At 40.2% G+C, this 25365-nt stretch overlaps 1 protein-coding gene across 2 annotated transcripts in view; it reads right to left on the bottom strand.

Moving 5' to 3' along the window:
- Positions 1-390: 390 nt before the first annotated feature.
- The window catches only part of LOC135698963 (protein peste-like), a 51404-nt gene continuing 26429 nt past the window's right edge, over positions 391-25365 (bottom strand). For both annotated transcript variants that reach the window (XM_065219127.1, XM_065219126.1), the window contains exons 2-7: positions 16180-16424; positions 15634-15939; positions 1839-2045; positions 1267-1773; positions 1128-1201; positions 391-1057 (exon numbers count right to left, since the gene is read on the bottom strand). In XM_065219127.1, coding sequence (XP_065075199.1) covers positions 667-1057; positions 1128-1201; positions 1267-1773; positions 1839-2045; positions 15634-15939; positions 16180-16302 — 1608 coding nt within the window. In that variant the 5' untranslated portion in view covers positions 16303-16424 and the 3' untranslated portion in view covers positions 391-666. The remainder of the gene's footprint in view (positions 1058-1127; positions 1202-1266; positions 1774-1838; positions 2046-15633; positions 15940-16179; positions 16425-25365) is intronic.

Raw genomic sequence — 25365 nt, 5'->3', positions numbered from 1 at the left:
ATAGGGTCACATCCCTGAAAATAATGTTGAATAAATGTAATTGCATTTATTGTAATCGCTATCTAGCTCATCTCAAATGTAGGTGCTTTGCTTATATGTATAACAATTTATTTTTGTATCATTTACCCAGCGACTTTAGGTCGTTGAGAAAAAATTGGAATATCTGTTTTATTACAAAATAAAAATGTCAAAAAATCGGACTCCTCAACACTCATCAAACCACATTCCTTGCAAAAAAAATATTCTCCTCTGGAGAAAGTGGTACTTTTGGTCTGTCTTTGATTCACTTGTTTGCATGATTATGTCAAAGTCGGGCACTTTGTTTCCGGTGACGGCACTTAGCTATGGACACCTACATACCTAAACTTAGCCTATAAGATTTTGGAACAGAACAGCCACACAAATTGGCCTTAAAACTACACGAGGAATCATTGTTCACCCTGTATCATTAAGAATAGTAATTGCTTTCCGGATCACGGCTCCGGACTGCCGCTACAAGTAGGTAGTCAATGGGATTCCTATAATTCCTAGCGCATGCACACTCATACACACTTAATGGTAAATTCAGAGAACTGGATTATTTCATCCGCCCCCTCATTCGCTCGATAGCCGGCGGAAGGAAAGTCTTTCTTTTTGGTAGAATTACGGGGCCAAGCTGCCACTTGCTCACGTCTTGGTAGTTCCGTTTTGACTACCCATTCGGACGGCTTTGCTTTCGATCAGCGGATGCGCTTCGATGATCGTGATAGCCGCAGCTGCTTCCTTTTCCTTCTCCGACACCAGGATGGCCGTCTTGGCAAGATTGTGATGCAGCAGTACCTTCTCGGTGCTGGCATCGGTGACCGTGCCCCGACGTCGCTGGCGGAACATTAACCGTTCGACCGGGGTCCAAGCGATCATGATGGCACCGAAGACGATCATAACGATACCGCAGATGCGCCCCGTCGTGGGTATACTCAGCGCTTGGGCGATTTCACCGGTAAATTCCGGCTTCATAGTAACGTGCTGCTCGAACCACAGCACCGGCAAAAACACCCGCTTAACGCCCTCGTACAGGCTGAAAGAGAGGGAAATGAAGGCCTTTTAGTGGGCCAGGGGATGTGAACCAAGAATGATGCTATACTCACGAAATATCCGGGTGTGATTCGATGAGAATGTTTAGCTGGAATCGGGCGGCAACGTCCAACGGAATACCTGTTGTCTGTAGGTGGTTAAATTCATACATTAATGATCAATCATCCACATGAAACCCCGCCCAACACTTACCGGTTCCATCGTCATGTAGAACTGATGTTTGCTCTTGTTCGGTTGTAGTCCTTCCACCTGGTTCAGATAGTACTCGTCCGCTCCGTAGTAGTGAGGGAAGGACATAAACACCGGAGTTCCGAACCGACAAGCAGAAATGTTCAGTACACCCGACGGCACAATCTCTCCGTTGCTGAAGCAAGCTGTCTCCGGGTACGTCGTCCCGTTGTCCACCGTCCGTGGACCTCCGGCGTACTTGTATCCCTGGATTCCGGCCACTACCTCCTCGTGTTCAAAGTCCAGCGGCAAACTGCGGCACATGTCCGGCGTAAACAGCTGAATCGGTACGTCCTTGGATAAGTTCGGTGGGTAGAACTCTCCGGCCGAACCGTTCAGCATCCCGCAGTGATCGGCAAAGAAGTCCGTTCTTGACTTGTAGTTCCACTGAGCCATCGAACCGATCTTCATGATGTCGTCCATTCCCGTGTGGATGTTGTAGTGGCCGATCAGATCCGCTGAATTGTTGCGCTGTATGTAAAGGGATATTTTCGTATTGAGATAATGTTTGCTTGCAATAGCTCAGCACAACCTACCGTATAGAACCATCCGACGCGGTCGAACGGGACCTCGTTGGCGTCGAACAACTGCTTGCCCATCAGTACCATGTCGTCTTCGTAGCCATCGAAGAGCAGCTCGCCGGCCGTTTTCGTTACGTACACGTCCTGATTGTACAGATTCAGTCCCATGGAGACGCCCTTCCGGCGGATGTAGTCCCAACTGCGGGCCCGGTTTGCCGCCGACTAAAAGGTGGAAAAAGGTGCGACAAATTAGACCCAATTTACTTTATCCAAAACCAGGCCGGTCATAGTAGTTACTCGTGGTTACTCCTACTATTATTTTTTTTTTTGTCAATATTTACTGGGCGCTGAAATCTAGATAGAATTGGGGCGTAACAGATTTTGTAAACAATCACTTCTCTCGATGATTTCTCAAAAGTCATACCTCTCCCTGGCAAATCGACATTCGTGTGCCATTCTGGATGCTAGATTAGAACCTCCTTTATCAAACTATGTGGCAGAAATAGCCAAAAATCTGTTTTTAAAGCTGTGGTTATCAAAAAAGAAAGTCGATCGATCAAAGTCACTTACACCCCTTTCCTTCTAACCCCCTCATATAAAATGGTATCTAGTAGAGGTACCTCTATGCCTCTATGGTCCAAGTGCTTTACCGACTATCACACGGGAAGAAACTGTTCGAGTTCATGATTATATACGGTAACATTCCGCAATCGTCGAATGGAAGATCTCTCTGATCCGAGCTCTGATCGACAATTATGAAAATGATACCAACTTTTTGATCGTATAGAGAACTGAATTTGTCGCCAGTTCGTGGATGAAAAGTTTGTAGGAGAAGATTGTACGTTGTCGGTATAGAGCTTTTTGACGTTTAATCGGCGCACACTACTGCACAGTAGATTAGTGGGAAAACATACCGTCCATTGATCCATGTGTGCTAGATAGAGAAAGACGATTAAACGTCAAAAAGGTCTATAGGTCATCCGAATCCAAAGTTCTTCGCCAAGCTTCAAGTTCAAGAGTATCCAATGTCCGATAGACACAGAAATTTCCCCACAGACTTGGCTGCACCGAACCTTCCACGTCTTCAAAAACTGTGAGTTTACCCTGGTCATCATTTAGAACGCTGAGATGTAGGTTGCTTTCACCTACGAAGAAAAATTGTTTTAGCGATTCACGAGTTGCTCACCATCTACAAATCTCGGCTACCTCTATGGTTACTGTCAACCTTATCTGCCATCTTTTTCCACCGCTTCTCCAAATTAGGCTTGATAATTGTCCAAAATTTTTCGATGGGACGAAAATCTGAACAATTTGATGGATTAATATCCTTTTCAATAAAATCGACAATATTCTGCTTATACAAGTCAATGACATCCCTGCTGTAATGGCAGCTGGCTAAGTCGGGCCAGAACTTTACGGGACCGTCGTGTGACTGAATGAACGGCAAAATTATCTTCTGGAGACATTCCTCCTTGTAAAGTTTTCCATTCATAGTCGGAGTGATGAAAATCTGATATCGAAAGTGTACCAAAAGTGCGTCTGAACGCGTTTTGCAGTTGGGTATGGTGAAATTCGTGAATTCGCGGTTTTTTATTTCAGTGAAAATTCCGTATCACAAAATTGCTCACCGAGTTCCCGTCGACGACGACGGGTTTGCGAGAGGAAAATAAGCATCAAGAATGTGCTCCCGGATATATCCCGGGCGGTCAATCATGCTCATGCTCATTGTGGAGTACACCCTAACGTAGCCGGATATCCTTGATGTCTTATCCCTCGTTTAAGTGTCAAATGGATGAACATCATCCATTCATTCGACTTCAACATTCGGCAGAGGCAATCACAGCTTGCTACTGCTTCAGTCTTCCTCTTTCGTAGGTCGACCGTCGCCGGAGTAGGTCGTGCATGGTTAAGCTCCTGCGTTGGACGATTCCCCCAGAGTGGAATTACAAATTCCACAATGGCGATCCTGCTAGCGATCATCTTGCTTTCTTTTTCGAAAGGCTTGACGAACGATCTGTTTTATGTGGGAATCGCCTATCACAGGAAAGCGAAAAAAGTGAAATATATCGAGAACAAAAAAAATGAAATCCTAAATAAAGTGCGTGCATGCGATAATAGCGTCCAGATAGCGAGAAAGCAGGATTGATGGTAAGTTGCTTGATTTTTTTTTTCTTGCCAGAAATAAGATGATGCCGCCACGAGTGAAAAATCGATGGCAGGATTCTTTTCTCTAAAGTTACAGCGCTTCGGGACGAACGCTTAGTGAGGAAATCTCAATCGAGTGGGACGCTCGAAAAAGAAAAAAAAAAAGAAAGATTTTGCATGCACAATGAGCTGGGACGGCCATCTTGCATCTCTGGAAAAGAATCCAGGCTCAAGATCCTTGCTATGAAAAAGCTGAACCCAAGCAAATGACCTGCATGTCACGTGATTTATCATAGAAAAACGAAGAAGCAAACGTTCGTTGAAAAGAGATAGCTCCATTATTTTATTTAAATTAATTTTATTCGCATTGGATGTCGGGACGTGCAATAACTGCATATCGGGACGTATGCTTAATCTGCTTAGTACAAGTGGGACGCTTTGTTCAAGTGATTCGGGATGAACGCTGGACCTCTGTCGGGTGGGACGCTCGACGGGAAAAAAAAAGAGCAGAAAGCATTCAACGGGCTGCAGGGACGAAATCTTGAAAAGAAAAATCCATCGTGTGGAACACTCGAAGGGTGTTTGCATGCGTAATGAGCTGGGACGGCCATCTTGAATTCTTCTTGGTAAATAATCTTAGCACACGATTTTTTTTCGGTGCCTGGACTGGTGTGCGTTGTAGATTCCAAACAGCTGCTACGGTATGGGACACCCGAGGAAATGAACGACTCTGTCACGAGGCGGGAAGCTCGGTGAAGAGTTGATAGTGTTTCGGGACGAACACTGAAACAGTTGCCTTATGGTGTGGGACGCCCATAGGAACAATAAATAACTCTGTCACGAGGCGGGACACCCGGTGAAGAGTGGTGGTGATTCGGGACGTCACTAAACCTTGTTTACCTACTAGTATAAAACGTTCATTGAAGGAACTACTCCTTCACTGACGGTACGCTCAGTAAGAGGATGTTAGTGGCAAAAGATAGCCGTTGAACCGACAAAAAAAGTAGAACTAAAGCGCAAATTACTTGTTTATTGAAGTTTCTCCCAGAGATGGGACACTTGGGAAAATACACAATGGTATGTGGTAACCTCAGCAAGTCCTAGCAAGTTTTTCTTAATGAGCGAATGCACGTTTCAATTTTGATTATCCCTATCTGACGCAGCGCTATGTGAAATCGGAGATTCACCCGTAAAGGTACAGGAGGATTGCATCCAGGATGAATATGTATCAGTACGTGACACTCTGAAGATGTGCTCGATAGAAGGAGAGTGGTGACTATGATCGAAGCAAAAGATCTCCTGAGTTGGAGAGGTTTAAATAAGGAGTGACACTGATGGCTTAACTCAAAAGGTGCCGCTACAATGACGCTATGATGACTGTCACAAGACGGCATTCGCGAACACAATTCTTGTAGAGTCGTACTAGTAGTTCACGGATAGAGGCCGTTGGAGGATTCCTTCCTCAAATCATTGGCGGATCTTAGGAATACAGTTTGCAGACTAACAATATTTTAATTGATTTCACGTACCATTTAGTGAAGCGACTTGAGCTTTGCTATATTGAGCTAGGACATAGTTTTCTACTTATATTAAGTCATACAGTGCTTGATGGATCGAAGTCATGTGTATGGGTTATATATGAGATTTCGAGCTCATTCAGTACTTAAGATGGGTTGAATCAGGATGATGCACTATAACAATTATTATACAACATTGCTATTCAAGGATCGATTTAGAACACTTGTTTGCAGAGGAACGGTACCATCACACACACACACACACACACGCACATGCCCCTTCAAACAGTGGAAGTGGCGTTCACTCACGAAATTCATACCGATTTCTTGTGGCTAAAAAGCATAAGTCAATCTTATGAATATCGTTAGTTTATTTCACTGGGTGGAGTAGAAGAACTTGGGTACATATTGTACATACAACCTCGTATACGACTAAAAATCATAGCGATATTTCTCGCTGGTGTAACTGATCTTCCTATATCACTAATGTAAAATTGGACATTGGAAGTCACTAGTCTGACTAATTCACTTCAGTTTGGAACAGGTGCCACAATTTTCTGAAACACAGCGAAATGCTATGTTAACCGCGAGGGCAAGGTATTGCAGTATTGTAGCTGCAAATAAGCATTTTTACGGGTTGCGAACCACCTAAAGTCCCGTAGATTGCAGTCGAAAATCGAGGTTGCTCCTGAGTCGATTACCCACGCAGTTACCAGGTTCATGTTGCTTCTTGCCGCAAAGGAGTATTCCAGCTCCACTTCGCTCCGGGTTTCTTGAAGAGCCGCTTTCACCCTGGGAGCATTCCGCTTCTCACTCTGACTACGAGACTTGCTCTGGCTTCCTTCTTGTTTCATCATTGCGCGACAATCCTTTTGCGTATAGCCAGGCTTTTGACAAAAATGGCACATTATCTTTTGCTTCCTCATATCCACTTTCAGAACTGATTCACAACGAGCTCCGGAACAGCGTTCCGACACCTCATTTACTAGCTTGGATTTAATCAATTCCAGAGTGAGCTCGTCGTCTGCTCTGCTCTCCAGCGCCGTAGTTAAAGTATTAAACGAATCTGGTAAGCTGCGCAGTATCATGGCCACCTGCAGACTCTGGTTCAATTCCTGGCCCGCCACCGTCAGCCGCTCGAAAAACTCCTGGCCAATGCAACACAAATATCGAGATTACAGCGCTTGCAGAATAAAATAATGCGTTTGATTTTGAGATGTAATAGATTCACTTCCTCAACTTTGATGTTAGACGCCTTACAATGGTTGTCGGTGAAGCAAAGAATTGTATATTTGACTATGGTGTTCATTTTTAAAGTAGTTAACGGTATGCTGCCTCGATATTTGTGTGATCGAATTGAAAGAGGAAGTGACTTTCATAGATATAATACTAGAAACGCGGTTGAAATAAGAACACCACATTTCTTGACTTGTGCTTCACAAAATTCATTATATTATAAAGGAATAAATGTTTTCAATTCGATGCCTAGACATATCAAACGTTTAGCAACACTTACAGAATTTAAAAGACACTGCATTTCACCAGTTAAAACTGTCTTTTGAACAGTTATCCAGTGATTTTTTTTTATGAATTGACAAATTATGTATCTTGACGAAGTTCTTTTTAACGGATTATTTTGTATGGATAGCTGTTATAACGACTTTTTAATAATTATTGTAGCACTGCAAAAACTATTTTGTTCACCACGATGGTGATGATGGATTTTTGATATTTGATTTAATAGTAGTAGTAAAAAAAATAGTAGTCTACAAAGGTTTGTGAGACGGCAAAGCAGACATGGAACCTGTTACGAGGACACTACGAGAAGGCAACACTAACATCGAAGGTGTCGCTACTCAAGAGGATCTGCGATAAGAAGTATTCTGTTCGAAATAAAGTGATGATGATGGTCCCACCTCTTACCCCTACAAAGGTTTGAGCTGGACGATTTATCTTCAAGATAATTGAATATGACATTTTAACCAGGTTGGCAAACAAAATCGAACTGGTTTCAGTTACAGATATAAATTCCCTCTAGAGTTTACAGTTGACGTTATAGTGGAGTTACAGCGGTTGACGTTGGACCACGGCAAAGGAGCTGGAAGAAAACCGGGACCGGAGAACAAAAAGACGGAGGGAAAGGTGAAGCGGATGATTAAAGCAAATCTCAACGTCTCAAGCCGTGATTTGGCTAAAAAGATCGGCATGTCGCAGAGCTACGTCCAGAATGCAAAGAAGAGAGCTGGACTACATACATACAAGGTACAGAACTTCCCAAACCGCAATGAGCGGCAACAATCGACGGCTAAAACTCGGGCACGGAAGCTCTACGAGAAGATGCTGACAAAATATGGCTGCTGTGTGATGGACGACGAAACGTATATAAAAGCCGATTTTAAGCAAATTCCGGGGTTGGAGTTTTTCACCGGCAAGAGCAAGTTCGATGTGGACGACAAATTTAAGAAGAAGAAAATGTCGAAGTTCGCCTCCAAATATCTCATTTGGCAGGCCATCTGCTCTTGCGGACTGAGGAGTGAGCCTGTCGTGACAAAGGGCACAGTAAATGGCGAGATCTACAAATCTGAGTGCCTCGAGAAGCACCTTTTGCCGTTCTTGCAGCAGCACGACGAAGCTCCGCTATTTTGGCCAGATTTGGCATCATGCCACTATTCTAAAAGTGTCCTGGAGTGGTATGAGGCCAATTCTGTCCATTTTTGTTCCAAAGGACATGAATCCGCCAAACTGTCCGGAGCTGCGCCCGGTGGAGCAGTACTGGGCAATAATGAAGCGGGAACTTCGGAAGAGCAAGAAGACAGTCAAAGACGAGAAGGACATGTTAAGAAAATGAAAAAAAAAACTGAGAAACTGGTACCGGATGACACTGTAAAGACTTTGATGGAGGGCATCAAGCGAAAATGCGTTCAATTTTACGCTCAAGGCTCCATCGATTAACTTTTCTTTTGATTTTTTAAGTAAATATGAAACTATATAAAACTACCCTAAAATTTTGGTTTGATTCTAAACATTATAAGAAAATTGGCACGACATTTTCGGTGTCGCAATAATTTCGTGTTCGCCCTTTATGTATTGTTTCAAGATAATTATAGAAAAAATGCTGTGACGTGTGCGCGTAGATACCGTTCCGATTCAAATTTCGGACGATTCAAATTTCGGACACTTTCATTTTTAATTAAATATTACATCCAGTTAGAAACAAAGTAATAATGTTAGATGATCGTGGAGGGCACTAGTCAAAAAAATTTAAAATTTACAAGACATGTGGATCATATTCGACCGAGATAATCAACTTTTAAAAGTGTCCGAAATTCGAGTTTAAGTGTCCGAAATTTGAATCGGCACGGTACATTCGCGTAGTAAACCGATTGAATAAGTAAATCCGTTTCGAACGAAATATCTAAATTATGTAAGTTACGAAAACCGCGCGAATTCCGAAAGCCGGGCGAGACAACCGAAGCGAAAAAAAAGGCTTATTATCATTTAAAGAGTGCCACCAAAATAAATGTGATAGCCTATGTTGGCAAGTTGATTAATTTTGGTTTCCTCCCTAAATATTCTACTTATTTTACTGTTGAGCTTTGTTTCAATATAGTTATTTTACCGCACGTATCAATCATTTCAAGATTTCGCGACCGTACCGAACAAATTCTATACTACAGAAGCTCAAAAAAAAACTTTTTGTGAGCTCTACTGCATTGCGAATCACTTCTGCGTAAGCTCCGTAGATGTAGGCGCGTTGATTCCGACAGCCGCGAAAAGTTAAACATGCATCAATACCACATAAGGAAAGATCGATTTTACGTATGGTTTAGTTCATAGATTAACATTGACTGCTGTTTAAAAATGTAAGTACTTGAACACTAAGAAATAAGTTAACTCAAATGCTTCAACCGCATATGTAAGAGATTTCACGTATTGAGAGAATAATATAGTAATCGAGTACAACAAACTCAGGGGAATACAATACCTCCAAAAGTTTAAAAGCTATTAATTGTCACATAGCTCTACTTTTACTTATTTCCTAAACTATTCCTCTCCTTGTTAATCTGCTAAATGCTATTGGTCTGCCTGCGTTTTCTTTTTAAAGTTCAAGACTAAATAAGAAGATTTATTCTACAACTTTAAAGGTTAGTTGCCTCCCTAAGCGGACCCCCGCATCCTAATTCTTTTGTTAATCTACTTAATGTCAGACTTTCTGAAGTTTCTTATTTAAGTTCATTTGATGATTATGATATCTCGTTAGTCTAATTTAATAAATTATTAAAAGCTCTAATTCACCTAATCAAGCATAACCCATGCTTTATTAAGTACCTGCACTTGTGCTTGTAATCTAAAATTAAACGTGTTTCAAGTACTTTTGATTTTGACCTATACCTATTTATTATATCTTAGTTCGACCCATGTGACTAAAATGCTGCATTTTGAAGTTAGTTTCCTAGTTGATTTTTAAATTATATAGGGTATATGCTCCAATTACGCTCTCACGTTTCCACTATGTCGCACCACAAAAATACATATGGGTATGTCACAATAGAAGCACACTACAGTGGAAATCTCGAGCCATAGTTGAAACACTTATCCCAAATCAAAATGAAGCACATATAAGATTAGTTACAATACCATGTACAAAAATGATGTTTAACATTGTTTCCTGAGTAATACTTCAATGAAAACAACAATGAAAGCTTGTCACGCAAATAGAAGGAGCACCGTTGGGCACTTTCTGAAATATTTCAATAGTATAATTCCCTTGCAAACCCAAATAAATCTATCTGCGTAAAAATAAATAAAATCAGAGTGATTTGCGGCCAAACCCGCCAGTATCGCACCCAACGTCAGTGCCTATACGTAAGCGTACTACGACGCGGCTCTCAATTAAAGGAGTAACAAGTGTGATACTATCACTGCTAGACTAGATCTTTGGTTCTCTCATGCAGTGGTTTATCAGAGAGGGCAAGCCTAGTAGTCCCCATTGCCTGCCCATGACGCCATTCTATAAGCTTCTTTGGGCGCGTTCAACCTTCGCTCGGGACGTTGCCTCCCAGCGATGGATTTCCCACTGGTCAAAATGTTGTTCTCACGAATGTCAAGGTCAGAGTCTGCTAACAGAAGCTGCTCAAGTACTTTGTACTCAACGCTTTGAAACAGCGCAAGCTTTATCAGATTGGTAGCGCTGTATCGATACTACCACCAAATATGAGGACAGCGGGTTGAACTTATTTGACTCGCATATGGTGAGAACGTGTCGGGATCTGGTGGAGAGCTTTGACTAACGAAAATCCCGGTCGATAAGCAGAATTTCTACTACGCATGTGATCAAATTTGACAATTTATTTGGCTCAAAACATTATCTCCGCCATCTCTCCCTCTGAATTGGCGTTGACGGCGACTCTGTAGCTCTTTACTCCAATGGTAAAATCCATAAGCAAATGTCAGACTGTGCGTGAAAGATGGCGGACTTCGTACTATCCTTTCACTCCACTGAAAATTCTTATAAGTAACTGTCAATCTTGGCTTGAAGAGACGATTTTTCGGCGGTGCCGTCAACGCCAATATTTCTAGTTCAGAGAACCCACATGAATCCAGTCATGACAGTTTGTTTTCCCACTAATCTGTTTCCCTCTTGCTCGCATTCCTTCAATTTAAATGGGGCATTCGTGTGCGCCGATTAAACGTCAAAAAGTTCTACACGGCGAATGAGAACGACCCAAATTTGAAATTAGTTTATTCATAATCGCAGAAAGTGCGGACCTTTTGATTTCTGAAGAAGAGCTGCAATTCAATTTTTGAGTAGTATTCTTAGAGCATTCGAATACGTATTTTGAATAGAAACTAAGCGATCGATTCAACCTCTGGTGGTGGATATGAGAACTTAAAAAAGAGTGTTGTGAGTAGAATTTTTTGCCGTGAGACATTGGAAGCGGAACACTTTTTCACTTTTCCTGATAAATTGGTTCATCTGAGATGCTTGAAAACTCGATCTTTAGTTGAAAAATTTAATTCTGTATCATTTTTGGAAGGATCCTGCTAGTGTTCAGCAATATTTTTGATGAGAAAAATGCAAAATTCCAATAGTGCCTTAGTGGTTATGATCTTTCGGATTTCTTGTGAGTGAATATTTTAGGCACCGACAAACCGACATGAATGATCATACAAATTACAAAGAAATTTCTGATCAAAGCACAAAACTGACATCTGCCGCCGTGTTCGCGGAAAATATTTATCCTAGCCACGAACACGCGTTCAAAATTTATGAGTTGGCTCGTGTCTAATCTATTTCGGACAAATTATTTTTATCTAGATAAAACATTTCTATGGTTTTGACAGATGGGATCGCTGCACATTTGAGTCGGCCGTTATGGATTCGCGATCAAGAGTTAAGTTTAAGTTTCAAGTCGGTTTGTCGGTGGTTTAGGTGCAAATCAATTCAGATTTGTGGAAAATCGTAAAATAAGACAATTACTGATGGAAGATGGCAAAATGCTTTAATTTGCGTTGTGAAAAATCCTTCTTCTGATGTAAACAAACGGTTTGGTTGACGTTTCCTCTCGAACTCACGTGGTGCTCTCTACGTTGGTGGTGCATTAAAAAGGTCTATTGAATTCTGAGAAGAAATTCAACGGGAGATCGGAGTATGATTTCAGGAGAGAAGAGGAGAAAACTTAGTGAATGCCTAGGAATAATCGCTAGGAATTGTGAAGAGAGTTACAGAATCCTGAAGAAAATTCCATGGTAGTTCTGGCTTTAATTTCAGGAGAATTATGAGGAGAATTTGGCGGAACTTCTGCGGATAAATGCAAAATAAATTTAATGTGCATTCCAATGAAATCCTGTGGATATTTCCAAGGAGAGCCTGAAAGGAATTTCATGGAATACTCCAATGCAATTCCTATGAAAGTTTCATGGAATTCGTGGAAATCATGGAATTTCATGAGGGTTCTAGAGCTTTTTTTTTTGAGGAATTTCTTAGAAGATTTCAAAAATAATTTAAGGAATAATTCCATCGAAGTTTTGTGGGCATACTATTAAAATGCTGAGGAAAATTCCAAAAGAATCAGAAGAATACTGAGGAGAATTTGTTACATTTTTTTTCAAATTTCAGGAGAATTCTTTAGATTACTTTTAGAGTGTTATGGAGATAATCAGCAGCTCGGACTCGATTATCCGCAGTCGACCCTCCTCACTTGGATCGTAAATTTCTCGCAAACAAAAACTCAATAATTCCATTCGACATTACCAATAGATTGGAGATGGTCTTCTCTGTCCAATGGTGGTATTACTTTGTGCGATTGCACGAAATCGACGAAAATTGGAGTCGCAAGATGGATTTCTTAGATTATTTTAAAAGACATTCTTAAACAAATCCTGTGGAAGATTCTAAGATAAATCTGACTTGGAAAAAATTAGGACTCTGATGCTTCAGATAAGATTTAACTTATAAAATTTGAGATCTTATATAAATATCTCGAAGATGGATTCATTCTAAATGCTGGACTTTTTAACATCGCTAATTTAAAATAAAACAAATGACTAAGATTTAGCATTTTAGGGATCTTGTATTTTAAAAATTTTTAAGATGCTGAACTCAAACATTTCTTTGAAACTCTTGGGCATTAGAATTTCGGAGATCTGAGTTGTTTTAAATCTCACGATATTTCGAAATATGTACACAATTTAAATTTCAGACTTTTTTTACTAGGATGCTGGCCTAAATGCCCCTAATTCAGGCCCATACAGAAATTCAGTAATCGACTAAATTTACAATAGCTACCAAAAATATCCATTAGTACCGACGCGTTGACGCGTTCATCTAGATAAAATTGATAAATAGACACACAGACAACAGATTTCTCCTCCTTTGAAATATGATTTCTTCATTCGAGATTGTGCTCCCTCTATTTGGAAACCTGGTTACACTCTTCCTCATAATAACCATTTTTTTAGAAGCTGCTTAAAATATGAATCCAAAATCTATTTCATACTTCATATGTCCTCAAGTGTCTTCATATGTCCTCAAAAGTATTCACAAAACATGTCAAAATGTCTGCGGAAAATAAAACTCTTCATCAAAATGAAGACGAGAGTGCCACAAAGTGCCAGAGAAGTGATCAAAAACATTCTTGAAGTAACACCCGCTGTGCGATAAATGAAATCTCATTCCTATTTAATCGTTTCTGATTGTAGTTAAATTTAATTAAATAAAATAGACAGTCCTATATACCTGTTTTTGTTCATATTGGCTTAAAATATGGAATTAACTACTCAAGACTTCCATAAATGGTTGGAACCCATTTCCGAATTCATATGGATAAATAGAAACAGATATTAAGCTAGAACAAATAAAAAATATTATCAATTCTATAGATCGATATAGAATTATCGAATGGTCCCTTCAATTATCGAGTTATGGAGAGTTGACTGTATCTCGTTGAAAATCATTCGAATTTTTCGCTGAATTTGGTATCATTAGTGATGATTTTCTCAAGGTGGCCAAACTGCCACATGACCCCAAATACTTTTTACTTGTCCGCGAATAAACACATTGTTAATGGGGTGTTTACACTTATGCTATTTCGTGCTATTTCACTAGCGCTTATAGGCTAGCTGCTAGCAAAACAGCTCAGTAGAATAATGTAAACAGGGCATCAGCGTCTACCAGCATGAGATTTTAGGAGCAACTGACATTCGCGCTAGTTGGTTAGTACACTAGCGCTAGCAAATCCGCACAGATGTAAACACCCCATAGGATATCCTGCGATTGTTGATTGCTTTTTTCACATTCAATTCTGAAACATTTCGTCGCTTTGCTGTCTCCTTTGGTCGTTCTCCACCCATAAAGGTCAAAACCACCTCAAAACCGGCTACCCGGGTAGTAAAATAATTCCAGGGACAGTAAATTAGCATTAGATATAATTGATTAATGGAAAATTTAGAAGATACCGAGAAGCAAAGCACACATGATCGGAAGGACACATGTGTTTGAGAAAATTTGCGGACACAGATCTTGAGAAATCATACGTATGTATTCTTCCGATCATGTGTGCTTTGCTACTCTGTATTTCTAACTTTTCTATAAAACAATTAATTTTACTGAAAGTCGTTAATGGTAATGAAAGATAAAAAAATAATCGCACGATTCCCATTACATGATACCTATCTTCCCCAAAAGCTGTAATCTTTATAGGTACCTACTTTGATCAAAAACAAAACTATCAATACCACAACGACACGTAAGTAAGCTGCAGCAACCTGTTAACTCACTTGTTAATTAGGCAAAAACGTAATCTGCTAACATGTGGCGAATCAACGATGCCACGAACACAGATGTATGTACACGACAAAAGTTGGAACCCCGTTTATTTATTTTAATTCCTTAAGGTAAAACTTGTAACAGTACCTTACGGTAACGAAATAAACAAGGGAGTCCCAACTTTTTTCGTGTACAAAAATCTGTATTCGATGTGACGAATAGGAACAAACAAAAAACCGATGATGACAATAACAAACACCGCAAACACCACCCAAAGATTCGCCAGGCACCAGGTAGGCGGGTGTAGATAGACAGAGCTCTGCCCAATGTCGCTCAAGTGTTGTTGACACGAGTGACGCAAGAACAACGCACAGCCCGAGTGCTTCCGCGAAATGCCACAGCGTTCTTTTGGCCTATGTTCGTCGTCATAAGGATGGTTTCCCAATGGAATTTTTACTTTCGGCACCTAATTCATAGCGAATTCGTTTATGATTCATTTCCTGGACCGGGTCTGCTTATTTTCTGACAAACGTCAGCTTGAGCGATTGTTTTTAAAACCTACTTCTGGTTGAGGACAAAAAGTTCGGTTTCGATCCAACTCCGATAATAAACGAATTCGCTATTAGAGCGGTGATGTGGCAGCTTGTTTTATTTCTCTATATTTACGACTTCGACGTCATTGGGGCTCAATGACTAAGGCGTAACCAAACAAATCCAGCGGAATTTGACCGGCCCAAACAACATGCAAGTCATGATCGCGATCATCTTCATGACATGAGAAAAAAAATCTTACACATTCATCAATTGGAATTCCAAGGGTAGGACACACTCTGGACCGGAACGAAACCTCAATTAGTGAACATTCTGGATGGGTACTCACCAAAGCCACGACGTTGATACTGCTAATCACATCGTCCAGCGAGCCGTTGCTTCCTTCTTCGTCGAAGAAGTAGACGCTCTTTTTCCTGTAGCTAACCGTCGCGTTTTCATCGTGCCACACGATGTCCACCTTTTCGGGTCGCTCCGTAAACCGATACGGACCCAGTTCCTCCAGAATGGGCTTGGTGCTGTGGTTCTTCAAATCCTCCGGATTGGTCCAATTGAAGAAATACACATCCATCGACAGTGGAAACGGCGGTGTGACCCATGCGTCGTACCCCCGGGACGCGGGACGGAGTTTCAGTTCCTATTCGAATGTGAGATCAGATGTATATCGTTTAATAGTAGACACACAGTGTGACACACTTGGCCATTCATTGATAGGGGTTAATTTATCAGTGTCACAGCCGATAATTAAAGCTGACGGTTGCCGTCTCATCTTGCGAATGTTCTAGTGAATCACGTCGATTTCCAACCTTACCTTCACCTACTCAGTGTAGGTACGTTGGGAATCGGTGCACTAACGTAATGAATTCAATGAACCTACCTCATATAGGATGTCCCGAAAGACGTTGTGGAAGCAGAAGGTGAAGAATATTCCGAACGCCACCAGAATGATGCCACCCGATGTCAGAATACACCGTCGGTTGCAGACTTCCTTGAAATGCATAATGGCCTGCGATTTGTGAACTTAACCGAACTAACTAGCTATGCTAACTAAAGACCTAAACGCGCACAAGTCTTGTTCCTGTTGAACGTCCTATACGAAGGAGGGATGTAAGTGGATGAGATCTGAAAAGAATGGCAGAAAAACAGACACATGGGTATTAATTGGATATCAAGAAAAAATTGCGAGGCGTGAAGAATTAGGGGAATTATGGGCCAGAGTGTCATGCTAGGTTAATTTACCCTCTAGTTAAAGTATGGACGACTGTCACCACAAAACTGGAAAAAGCTGTTCCAATCGAGGAAAGCGGTGAATTTTGACGGGTCGATTGGAACAACTTTTGACAGACGTCCATGCTTTTACTGTAGGGCTTTAAAGTTTAGGTGTTCATTTGGCTGATGCAAAATTGGAAATTTTCGCTCCCACGGTGCTCAAACGGTTCCAAATTGGGTCCTGATTAGCCCGAGGATTAGCCTCCCAAAATTTGAACTAATTTATTAATAAACTGACTTGGCACAAACCTTATGAAGTTTATATGGAAATTACAACTATGCTGTTGTTGATTGCGGTGACATCTACCGGAAATTACTTATAAATTGATTTCCGTTAGTTGTTCACAGAGGACAGTGCAGGCGAAAAAACCTAGAAATCCCTTTCACAGACTGCAACATAGAGTACCTGTCACTGTCACACCTCTGCTTTTAAAATTTTCGGGTGGGGAAAGGTGAACACTTTTTTCAGATTTATAAAACTGAGTCTTTACTGAGACCTTCTAAGAAGTCAATGGCAATCCGTCAAGGAGATGGTCACTCCGCACAGTGCACACTGGGCCAGAAATGCAATCTAGCGGAGCAAAATTAATAACTCCGAAACGAAGAATTTCCGCGACTTGGTGTCTTGGGCAAAGTTTTTCATCATAATAAGAACCATCTATTGATATAAACAAATAGTTCAAAACTCTTCCGCAAAGATGGCGCCACAATATAACTTCTTTCTCTGACGATTTGGAGACTTGATGTATTCGGCAAAGTTGTTTGCCTTGACAAAATACAACTCAAATTTCCACAGCCTACTGATTCCGAGTTATATGGAGTTAAAGAAAAAAATGTCGAAAATATGCTTTTTTCTTTCTGTTTCGGGTTTTTTGCTGACAACCATACAATGTTATATTTTTCTCTTACGCAAATGCATTAAATTAATAACTTTTGTGAAGAAAAATACTGGTTAAAGCTTCAAATTTTAAAGATATTGTTAAAAACCGAAAAAAACAACCATTTTTGAACTTTAATATCTCCAAAAGCGCAAAAAAATCGCAACCTGACATTTTCAGCAAAAATTAAGCAATACTCGATAAACAAAATATCAAAATTTGAGAGAGGTATATTTTGGTGTTTTTGAGATTTCATCATTTTAGTGGAACATGTATTTTTTTCTATAACTTTTTTTAATGCATTAAAATGGCGTTTTGATTACTTGACGACATAGGCAAAGTTGTTTATCTTGATAAAATAAACAACTTTTCTCGTCAAAACTCCACAGCCTACTGTTTCCCCCGTTACAGTTTCAAGTAGGTATACCTAATCGTTACTATCGCTTCCAGTCGCCATGAATGTTAAGTGACCTAATCTGCCGATGGACGCATATCTGTCCCATGTGACTTTTCGGCACATTTGAGGTTTTAATGATTAACTCTATAATTTGATACATACTTTTGAAATATTACATAAACACATGCTGTTTTTCTACACTGAGGTAAAACAGCTTAAGAATTCCATAAGAACCACCTATTATTTTCCGCCACAAGGAAGTAGTATGGAAATTTTCAATTCATACGTCATAACAATAGAATTCATAACTCAGCTGATCAAACTTTCATTTTCATTTTCATTTTGCAGCGCAGGGTGGGGCAGTAAGAGCGCAAGTCAATCCAAGGCCGATAGTAAAGGAGGGGTAATGGCTGACTCGCCACATGCAGGCTACATGATCGCCATGGGAAGGGACAATGATTAGATTGAGGTTGGTGGTTGGATGTTTTTTGGATTGAGATGGCCACGATGCTACAAAATTATATGGAATGTGTAAGCTGGAAATAGTTTGAAATTTGAATGAGTTATTTAGAACTCTTTTTGTTTCCTGTTGATAACAAAACAAGTACATATTCAATTTGATGTTATGCTAAGATAATGAAAACAAATCCGCAACAACATACTTTTAAAGCGTAAATGTACAGCAAATTGAAAACAAAATTTGGTATCAACCCGAGCAAAGTCTAGCATCAAAATGACAGCAAATCGAAACCAAGTTTTGATGTCAACATCAAACTATAATCATAATTTGATTTCAGTTTACGCAATTGACAAATATGATACCAAATTTTGTTTTCATTTTGCTGTATATTTGCTCTTCCAAAATATGTTGTTGCGGGTTTGTTTTCATTGCTTTAGCATAACATCAAATTGAATACTTGTTTTGTTATCAACTGGAAAAACGGACATCAAATTGAGTTTTCAGTTTGCTCTCACTGATAGCAGATATAGTTTTCAATGTGATATCACAGAAAGATTTTTTTGCTTTCAATTTTGAAATTTTAACCGTTAGAACGACCAAAACAACAGCAACCTGAGTAATCATTATCAGCGAAATCACAACATCAAATTTAGTTTTCAATTTGATCTCAGACTTTGCTCGGGCTCTCAATCAATTCCACATTCCATACATCACTAATTGTGATATGAAGAAAATGTTCCTCCAAGAAATCTAATCGCTCTTTATCCTCGGTAGAAATGTCATGCCTTCCGGATGCATGGCACCCTACTGCTCCGTAATCACAATCGTAGCCTAGAGCTAAAACCCGTTATTCTAGACTAACATTTGAAAGGGGCAGTAGAGCCAAAATGTAAACAAACCATATTTTACCACACATAGAGTAGTTCACAAACTACTTGATAAACACGAAAAGAGTAATCATTTCAAATCATCAAAAACGAAGGCGTATGATTGTTTTAATATGCCAAACGTACTGATTCTGTAGCCTATCTAGTCACGCCCGATTCATTTGAAATGCATCCGATTGATATTTCACGTGTAAACAACGAACAAAAAGAAGACCAAAAAAAAATCTCCGGGCGTAATTCCACTCTCACAAAATTTGCGAACGAAGAACCAAGGCGGAACAACAAACCAAAAATCCCGAGGGTGTATTTCCACGGCGTATCACCAGTGTTGGCAGGTCAAAGGGTGGTAGATCCGGGGGGTAACAACATGTAAGAAATTATCGGGGCGTATGATGTTTTCTTCTCAATTTCATCACAAAGAAATTTTTTTTTTAGTTTTAGTGATGCATGATTATAATCATTATCACTATAGATTACACTATTAACTATATGTCAAGCTAATAAAATCATCCAGCAAATGGGAATAATTTGTAGTCCATCTAAATTCGGAAGCGATTTTCTCGAAATCATGATTTTGGAATTCCGCCCTTTTCAAATGTAAGTCTAGTATTAATATACACTTAAAAAATTTATCACATATCTGATGGATGAAAACCATGTGAATTTCACAAAGCTTTCATGTGATCACATAGCTAAAAATCCCACCACAAAATCACATGAATATTATGAGGCCGATGAACTTCATATGAAAAATCATATAAAATGAACGTGATCGCATAAATGTTATGTGAAATTCAGATGAATTCCATTAATTTTGTTTATGGATAAACATCATTTGCGTTTCCAATGGAAGCAACATGAAAACTATTTTCGGTCTAGAGAGCAGCTGACTGTACTTATGTCTGGAAGGTCAATACCTTACTTACCAATCAGGCTAAGGTCTTGTTGTCCTCTGCTGTCCGCACGGATAGAAATCTCCTTATACCTTTTGGCAAATTTCTATTGCTGATTATTCATAAAATGTATAAGTCAACTTATAAGCAGACGCCTTGCAAACAGTTAATGAAGATCATGTGTCGAATGAAATGTATAAGCGGTCACACATACCTTTTATGCATTGCAGGCTGATGTTTTGGCAAAAATGTATAAGTGAAAAACATGAATAAAATAATTGATTTTCGTTTCGTGCGAAGAAGTCGTCTCCACTCTACTCGATCCATGGCCAGGGATGGAAAATCATTTACATTCATTTCGTGCATTCATTTACATTCATTTGCCTCTAACTTTTTTCATCAACAGAATACCGTTAAATGATGTATAAAGCTTTTGAAAAAAGTTAGAGGCAAATGAATGTAAATGAATACACGAAATGAATGTAAATGATTTTCCATCCCTGTCCATGGCCACACTTCGCCAGCCTCGTAGTCTGCGAAGGGTCCGCAGGTCGCCTTCTACTTGGTCGATCCACCTCTGCGCGCCTCTTCTTCTTGTTCATTCTTACGATATGCCCAGCCCAACGTAGTCGTCCAATTGTTGCAATGTGGACGATGGATGGTTCTCGCAGCAGCTGGTGCAATTCGTGGTTCATTCGCCTCCTCCACGTTCCGTCATCCATCTGCACCAAAACCGAAAACACCAAGGCGCGTTGGTCCTCCACGAGCATAGTCCAGGTATCGTGGCCGTAGAGGACCACCGGTCTAATCAGTGGCTTGTAGACAGTCAACTTCGTGCGACGGTGAATTTTATTCGACCGGAGCGTCCTCCGGAGTCGAAAGTAGGCACGATTCCCTGCCATAATGCGTCTTTGAATTTCTCTGCTGGTATCATTTTCGGCGGTCACCAGTGAGCCCAAATACACGAACTCATCGACCACCTCGATTTCGTCACCGTCAATCTGAACTCGGGGTGAGAGGCTAACAGTGTCTTCCCTAGAACCTCTTTCTTTCATGTATTTCGTCTTCGATGCGTTGATGGCCAATCCAATCCGCCTAGCTTCAGCCTTCAGTCTGATGTACGTTTCCGCCATCGTCTCAAAGTTCCGTGCCATGATGACAATGTCATCGGCGAAGTCAAGAAGCTGGATGGACTTCCTGAAGATCGTGCCACTCGTGCCTATCCCAGCTCTTCTGATCACACCTTCTAACGCGATGTTGAACAGCAGACACGAAAGTCCATCACCTGGCCGTAACCCCCTTCAAGATTCAAAGGGACTCGAGAGTGTCCCCGATACTCGAACAACGCACATCACCCGATCCATCGTCACCTTGACCAATCTCGTCAGTTTTTCCGGAAATCCGTACTCGTGAAAAGTCAATGCTGGAGCTAAAACATTTCAGCAGCCATAAATACCATCCGGCTGGAGCTGCTCGTCGTGATACTGTGACCGCAGCTGCAGCATAGACAGTTGTAACAACTTTTCGCAAATCTTGGCAAATTCCGAGGCAAATTAAGTTCCGTTTCTCGGATAGCGTACTCCCAGTCGAGCTTCCGGTATTATCTTCTCGGCAAGAAAAACAAAACATTCAAGCTGTCAGAATACCGGGTTGCCAAGCATATAATAATTCACAAAGTCAGCCCGATGATTGGTGCGGCACATTTGAAGCACACTGAGAAAAAAGTTGGCGCAAAATAAGTGTGCAGTGTGACCACTAGACTGATGCAAAATTTGAAATTTGCGCCACAGTGCTCAAACGGTTTCAAATCAGGTGCTGATTAGCCCCCCAAAATTTAAACTCATTTGGTAAGAAACTGACTTGGCACAAACTATTCGAAGTTTATATGGAAATTACTATGGGAAAACCAAACTTTTTGTTCATTGTCTTCTACCCATTTTCCATATTGTTTTTTTCAACAATTTCCATAACTAATCTTACGAGAAATTTTCCAAGCTACAACAAATGTCAAATTAAATTGTTATTTATTGTTTAAGAGATTGATAATCTTATGGCATGATCAAGCAGCTGTTCTGTGGGCAACACTGTATTCTGCAGTGTGACATAGTAGCCATGATATTTGTGCTCTACTCTTCGCACCAGAAACACCAATGTTGCCTGCTGAACAGTTGATTGAGCAAAATCATAAGACATCAGTGACTTGAATCATTAATAACTTTTGTTCCTTACAGTTTTCAACAAAGTTGTAGCTGAGAAAATTTGCTACAATCACTGCTATCATTGCAGTTTTCCCATAGTAATTCGCATATAAACTTGAAATGGTTTGTGTCATGTCAGTTTCTTATTAAAGTAATTCAAAATTTGGAACCATTTAAGCACTGTGGAGCGAAAATTTCAAATTTTGCATCAGTCTAGTGACCACCCCTTGCAATCCGTAGAACGTTAGACTTAAGAGAATGTCATTTGATTTCAGTAAACTCACTAGAAGGTTGGGGAACTTCTTAAAAGCAAAGGAAATGTTATAAAATGTTAAGGAACTTCGTACATGTTCAGAAACTTTATAGAAGTTTAGAAAAGTTCTTAAAAAATTAGGAACTGCGTCGAAGTTCTGGCAATTTTCTAGAAGTGCAACAAATTATAAAGGAAATCAGCTAGCTTTGTAATAGCTCAACGAACTACATTCGTAAAACCTCAATAAACTTCGTAGAAATATAGATAATGTTAGAGAGCTACATCAAACTTTGTAGAATTTTATAGACATTTGGGGAAGTTCATTGAAGTTCAGGCAATTTTCTTGGCCTTTATTGATATTCTTAAAACTTCAGTTACTTTGAAGATGTTCAAGAGAAATCTAAAAAAAGGAGAGAATCTAATAAAAATTCGGATAGCTTCGAAATAACTCCGGAAAACTTCGTAGAAGTGGGAAACTTGTACAAGTTTGATGAAGTGTTCGATGAAGTGTGTAGTGATACATCTGTCCATTAATCTGTGCCCTACGTACGTCAACTACAAAATAGAGAATATAGACAGTTAACCTCTGAGATCGAAATGCGTGTTTAATTTGATCACCACAAAGTGAATGACACTCTTTTGTTTATTACATGAAACTTTATTAAAATGCCGGGACAGCAGCGTCGGTGGTGGAATGGTAAGCGTGTCTACCTCTCACTCCAAAGGGCCTGGGTGCAATCCCATCGGGATTTTCTGAGGCATAACATCTCTGATCACGCCTTCTTCCAGAAGGGAAGTAAACCCGTTGGTCCCCGGTCCATAAGTTGATGGGTCGATAGGTTCAGGTGTGGGAGCTACCTCCCTGGCGTCAGTAGCAATGGAAATCAGTACGGAGAACAAGATAGACGGAAAACAAATCAAGGAAACAAAATTTAAAAAATTCCGAGACTGGGATAAGACTTGGAATAGTTTAAGGGGATGCCGTAGAAATTCAACATTTCTATAGAACTTCAGGAAACTTGACAGAAAGTCATCAAAATTCTCAAAAGTTCGGTAAGCTTCAAAAAAGTGACGCGAATTTATAGTAGTTCATCGATCTTTGTAGAAGTTAGGCGAATATAGAGTATCACAGAAAGTATAAGCACACCTTCAGCTCGCCGCCATTTCAACCCCGATGAAATTTATCAGATGTTCATCGATGCGTGTTGTTGTTTACTTATTTATTGTACGCAAAGTCTATTTTTTTCTATAAAATCATGAAAATGCGAGGCGAATCGAAAATCACAAACAGATCGTGCACAAATGGTGCACTATTCCCAACCTATCAGTAAGGAAGTTGGCGAAAATGGAGGAAGTAAGTATCGGAGCAGTCCAAACCGCCATCCGGAAGTTACCTTCGAGGGCACATCGATATCTGGCCTTAAACGGGGCCCGGTGCACATTGGGACGAAATAAAAAATATTGGGACTTGGCTATTTCCGACGAAACTATTAAGGGTAGCATTTTGATGTCCTTAAGAATGCTTCTTTATTTTTTGAGTACTTTAATTAAGAAGTGAACATTTTTGATTAAGGGGGGTATACACTAAGGTAAAAAAAATAACTTTTATATGTCTTATTGAAATTGATGAACATCTATCGAAACATTGTAGATGAACTCATTTTAAGGAATTGTGCCCAAGACGTCAATTTTCCATCTTTCAAGAGGACGCAGTTATAGCATAGAGGTAACTCTAAGACCACTGGGTCCCGAAGAAAATCATTATTATTTTTGGCTCACTCAGTACCAGAACAACGGTCCCAAGCAGTCCCAAGCTATTTCACTCACCCCTGCATGTTCTGCATGAATCCACACACCCCTGATGTTATCTGTCAAACTTTCATAGCGAATCAAAACAAACATAGTGTAGTAATAGAATTTCAACTAGAATAGGGTACGTTAATCGTTTGCTTGGGACCAATAGGCTACTAAAGTGGTGAGCCAATTTAAAATCGTTAGTTTCGTACCGGTGGTTATAGGGTGAAAATTGAGTACAAACGGTAGTACCCCCTTAATAACTGTTTTTTACCATAGCTTTTTAGTTGGAATTTTACAATTTTCTCAATGTTCTACAAAGCTGTTAGTGTTCTAAAGCTGCACATTTTTGTTCTTAAAAACAAACCGCTATCTTTTGGTTTTAAGGATTTAAGTCCTTGTTTATAATTTTTTGACGCTATCTGTAAGGGGGTGTATCTTTTTTCAAGAAGCAGCAAAAGCCAAAACGGAGTCCGAAACAAGCCGCATCCGTCAATCCGAGGGCTCGGAAGCTATATGACAGTCTGCTGTGTGGTAAATTGGCATTTTCATGGCAATTTATGGTCGATGAAACATACGTCAAATTTGACTGCAAGACGCTGCCGGGAGACCAATACTACACAGTTCGTGATGGCCAGGAAGTTGAGGGTGCCGATAAGTTCATTTTTACCGAAAAATTTGGTGAGAAGGCCATGGTTTGGCAAGCGCTATGTGAGTGTGGCAAGTTGTCAAAACCATTTGTAACAAAGGAGACGATGAACACTGAAATTTATGTTCGGGAGTGTTTGAATCGGCGTATGGGGCCCATGATCCGTCAACATGATGCCCTAATACAATTTTGGTCCGATTTGGTATCAATGCACTACTCGAAAGACACGGTAGTTTGGTACAAAGCAAACAAAGTGCAATTCGTGCAAAAGGGCCCTTTCCAAGGGATATCTACGGGAACGCTTTAAGGCACACACTTAGATTTTTTTGCCGAGATGGGCATCACCGAGCAGCTCGGCATTTTATTTTGCTGGAAATTCAGCAAA

This window comes from Ochlerotatus camptorhynchus, unplaced genomic scaffold (assembly GCF_037179485.1).
Source record: "Ochlerotatus camptorhynchus isolate MF236.1 unplaced genomic scaffold, CSIRO-AGI_Acam_v1.1 ptg000099l, whole genome shotgun sequence".
In the NCBI taxonomy this organism is placed as follows: domain Eukaryota; kingdom Metazoa; phylum Arthropoda; class Insecta; order Diptera; family Culicidae; genus Ochlerotatus; species Ochlerotatus camptorhynchus.
This window is presented reverse-complemented; position numbering and strand designations above follow the sequence as displayed.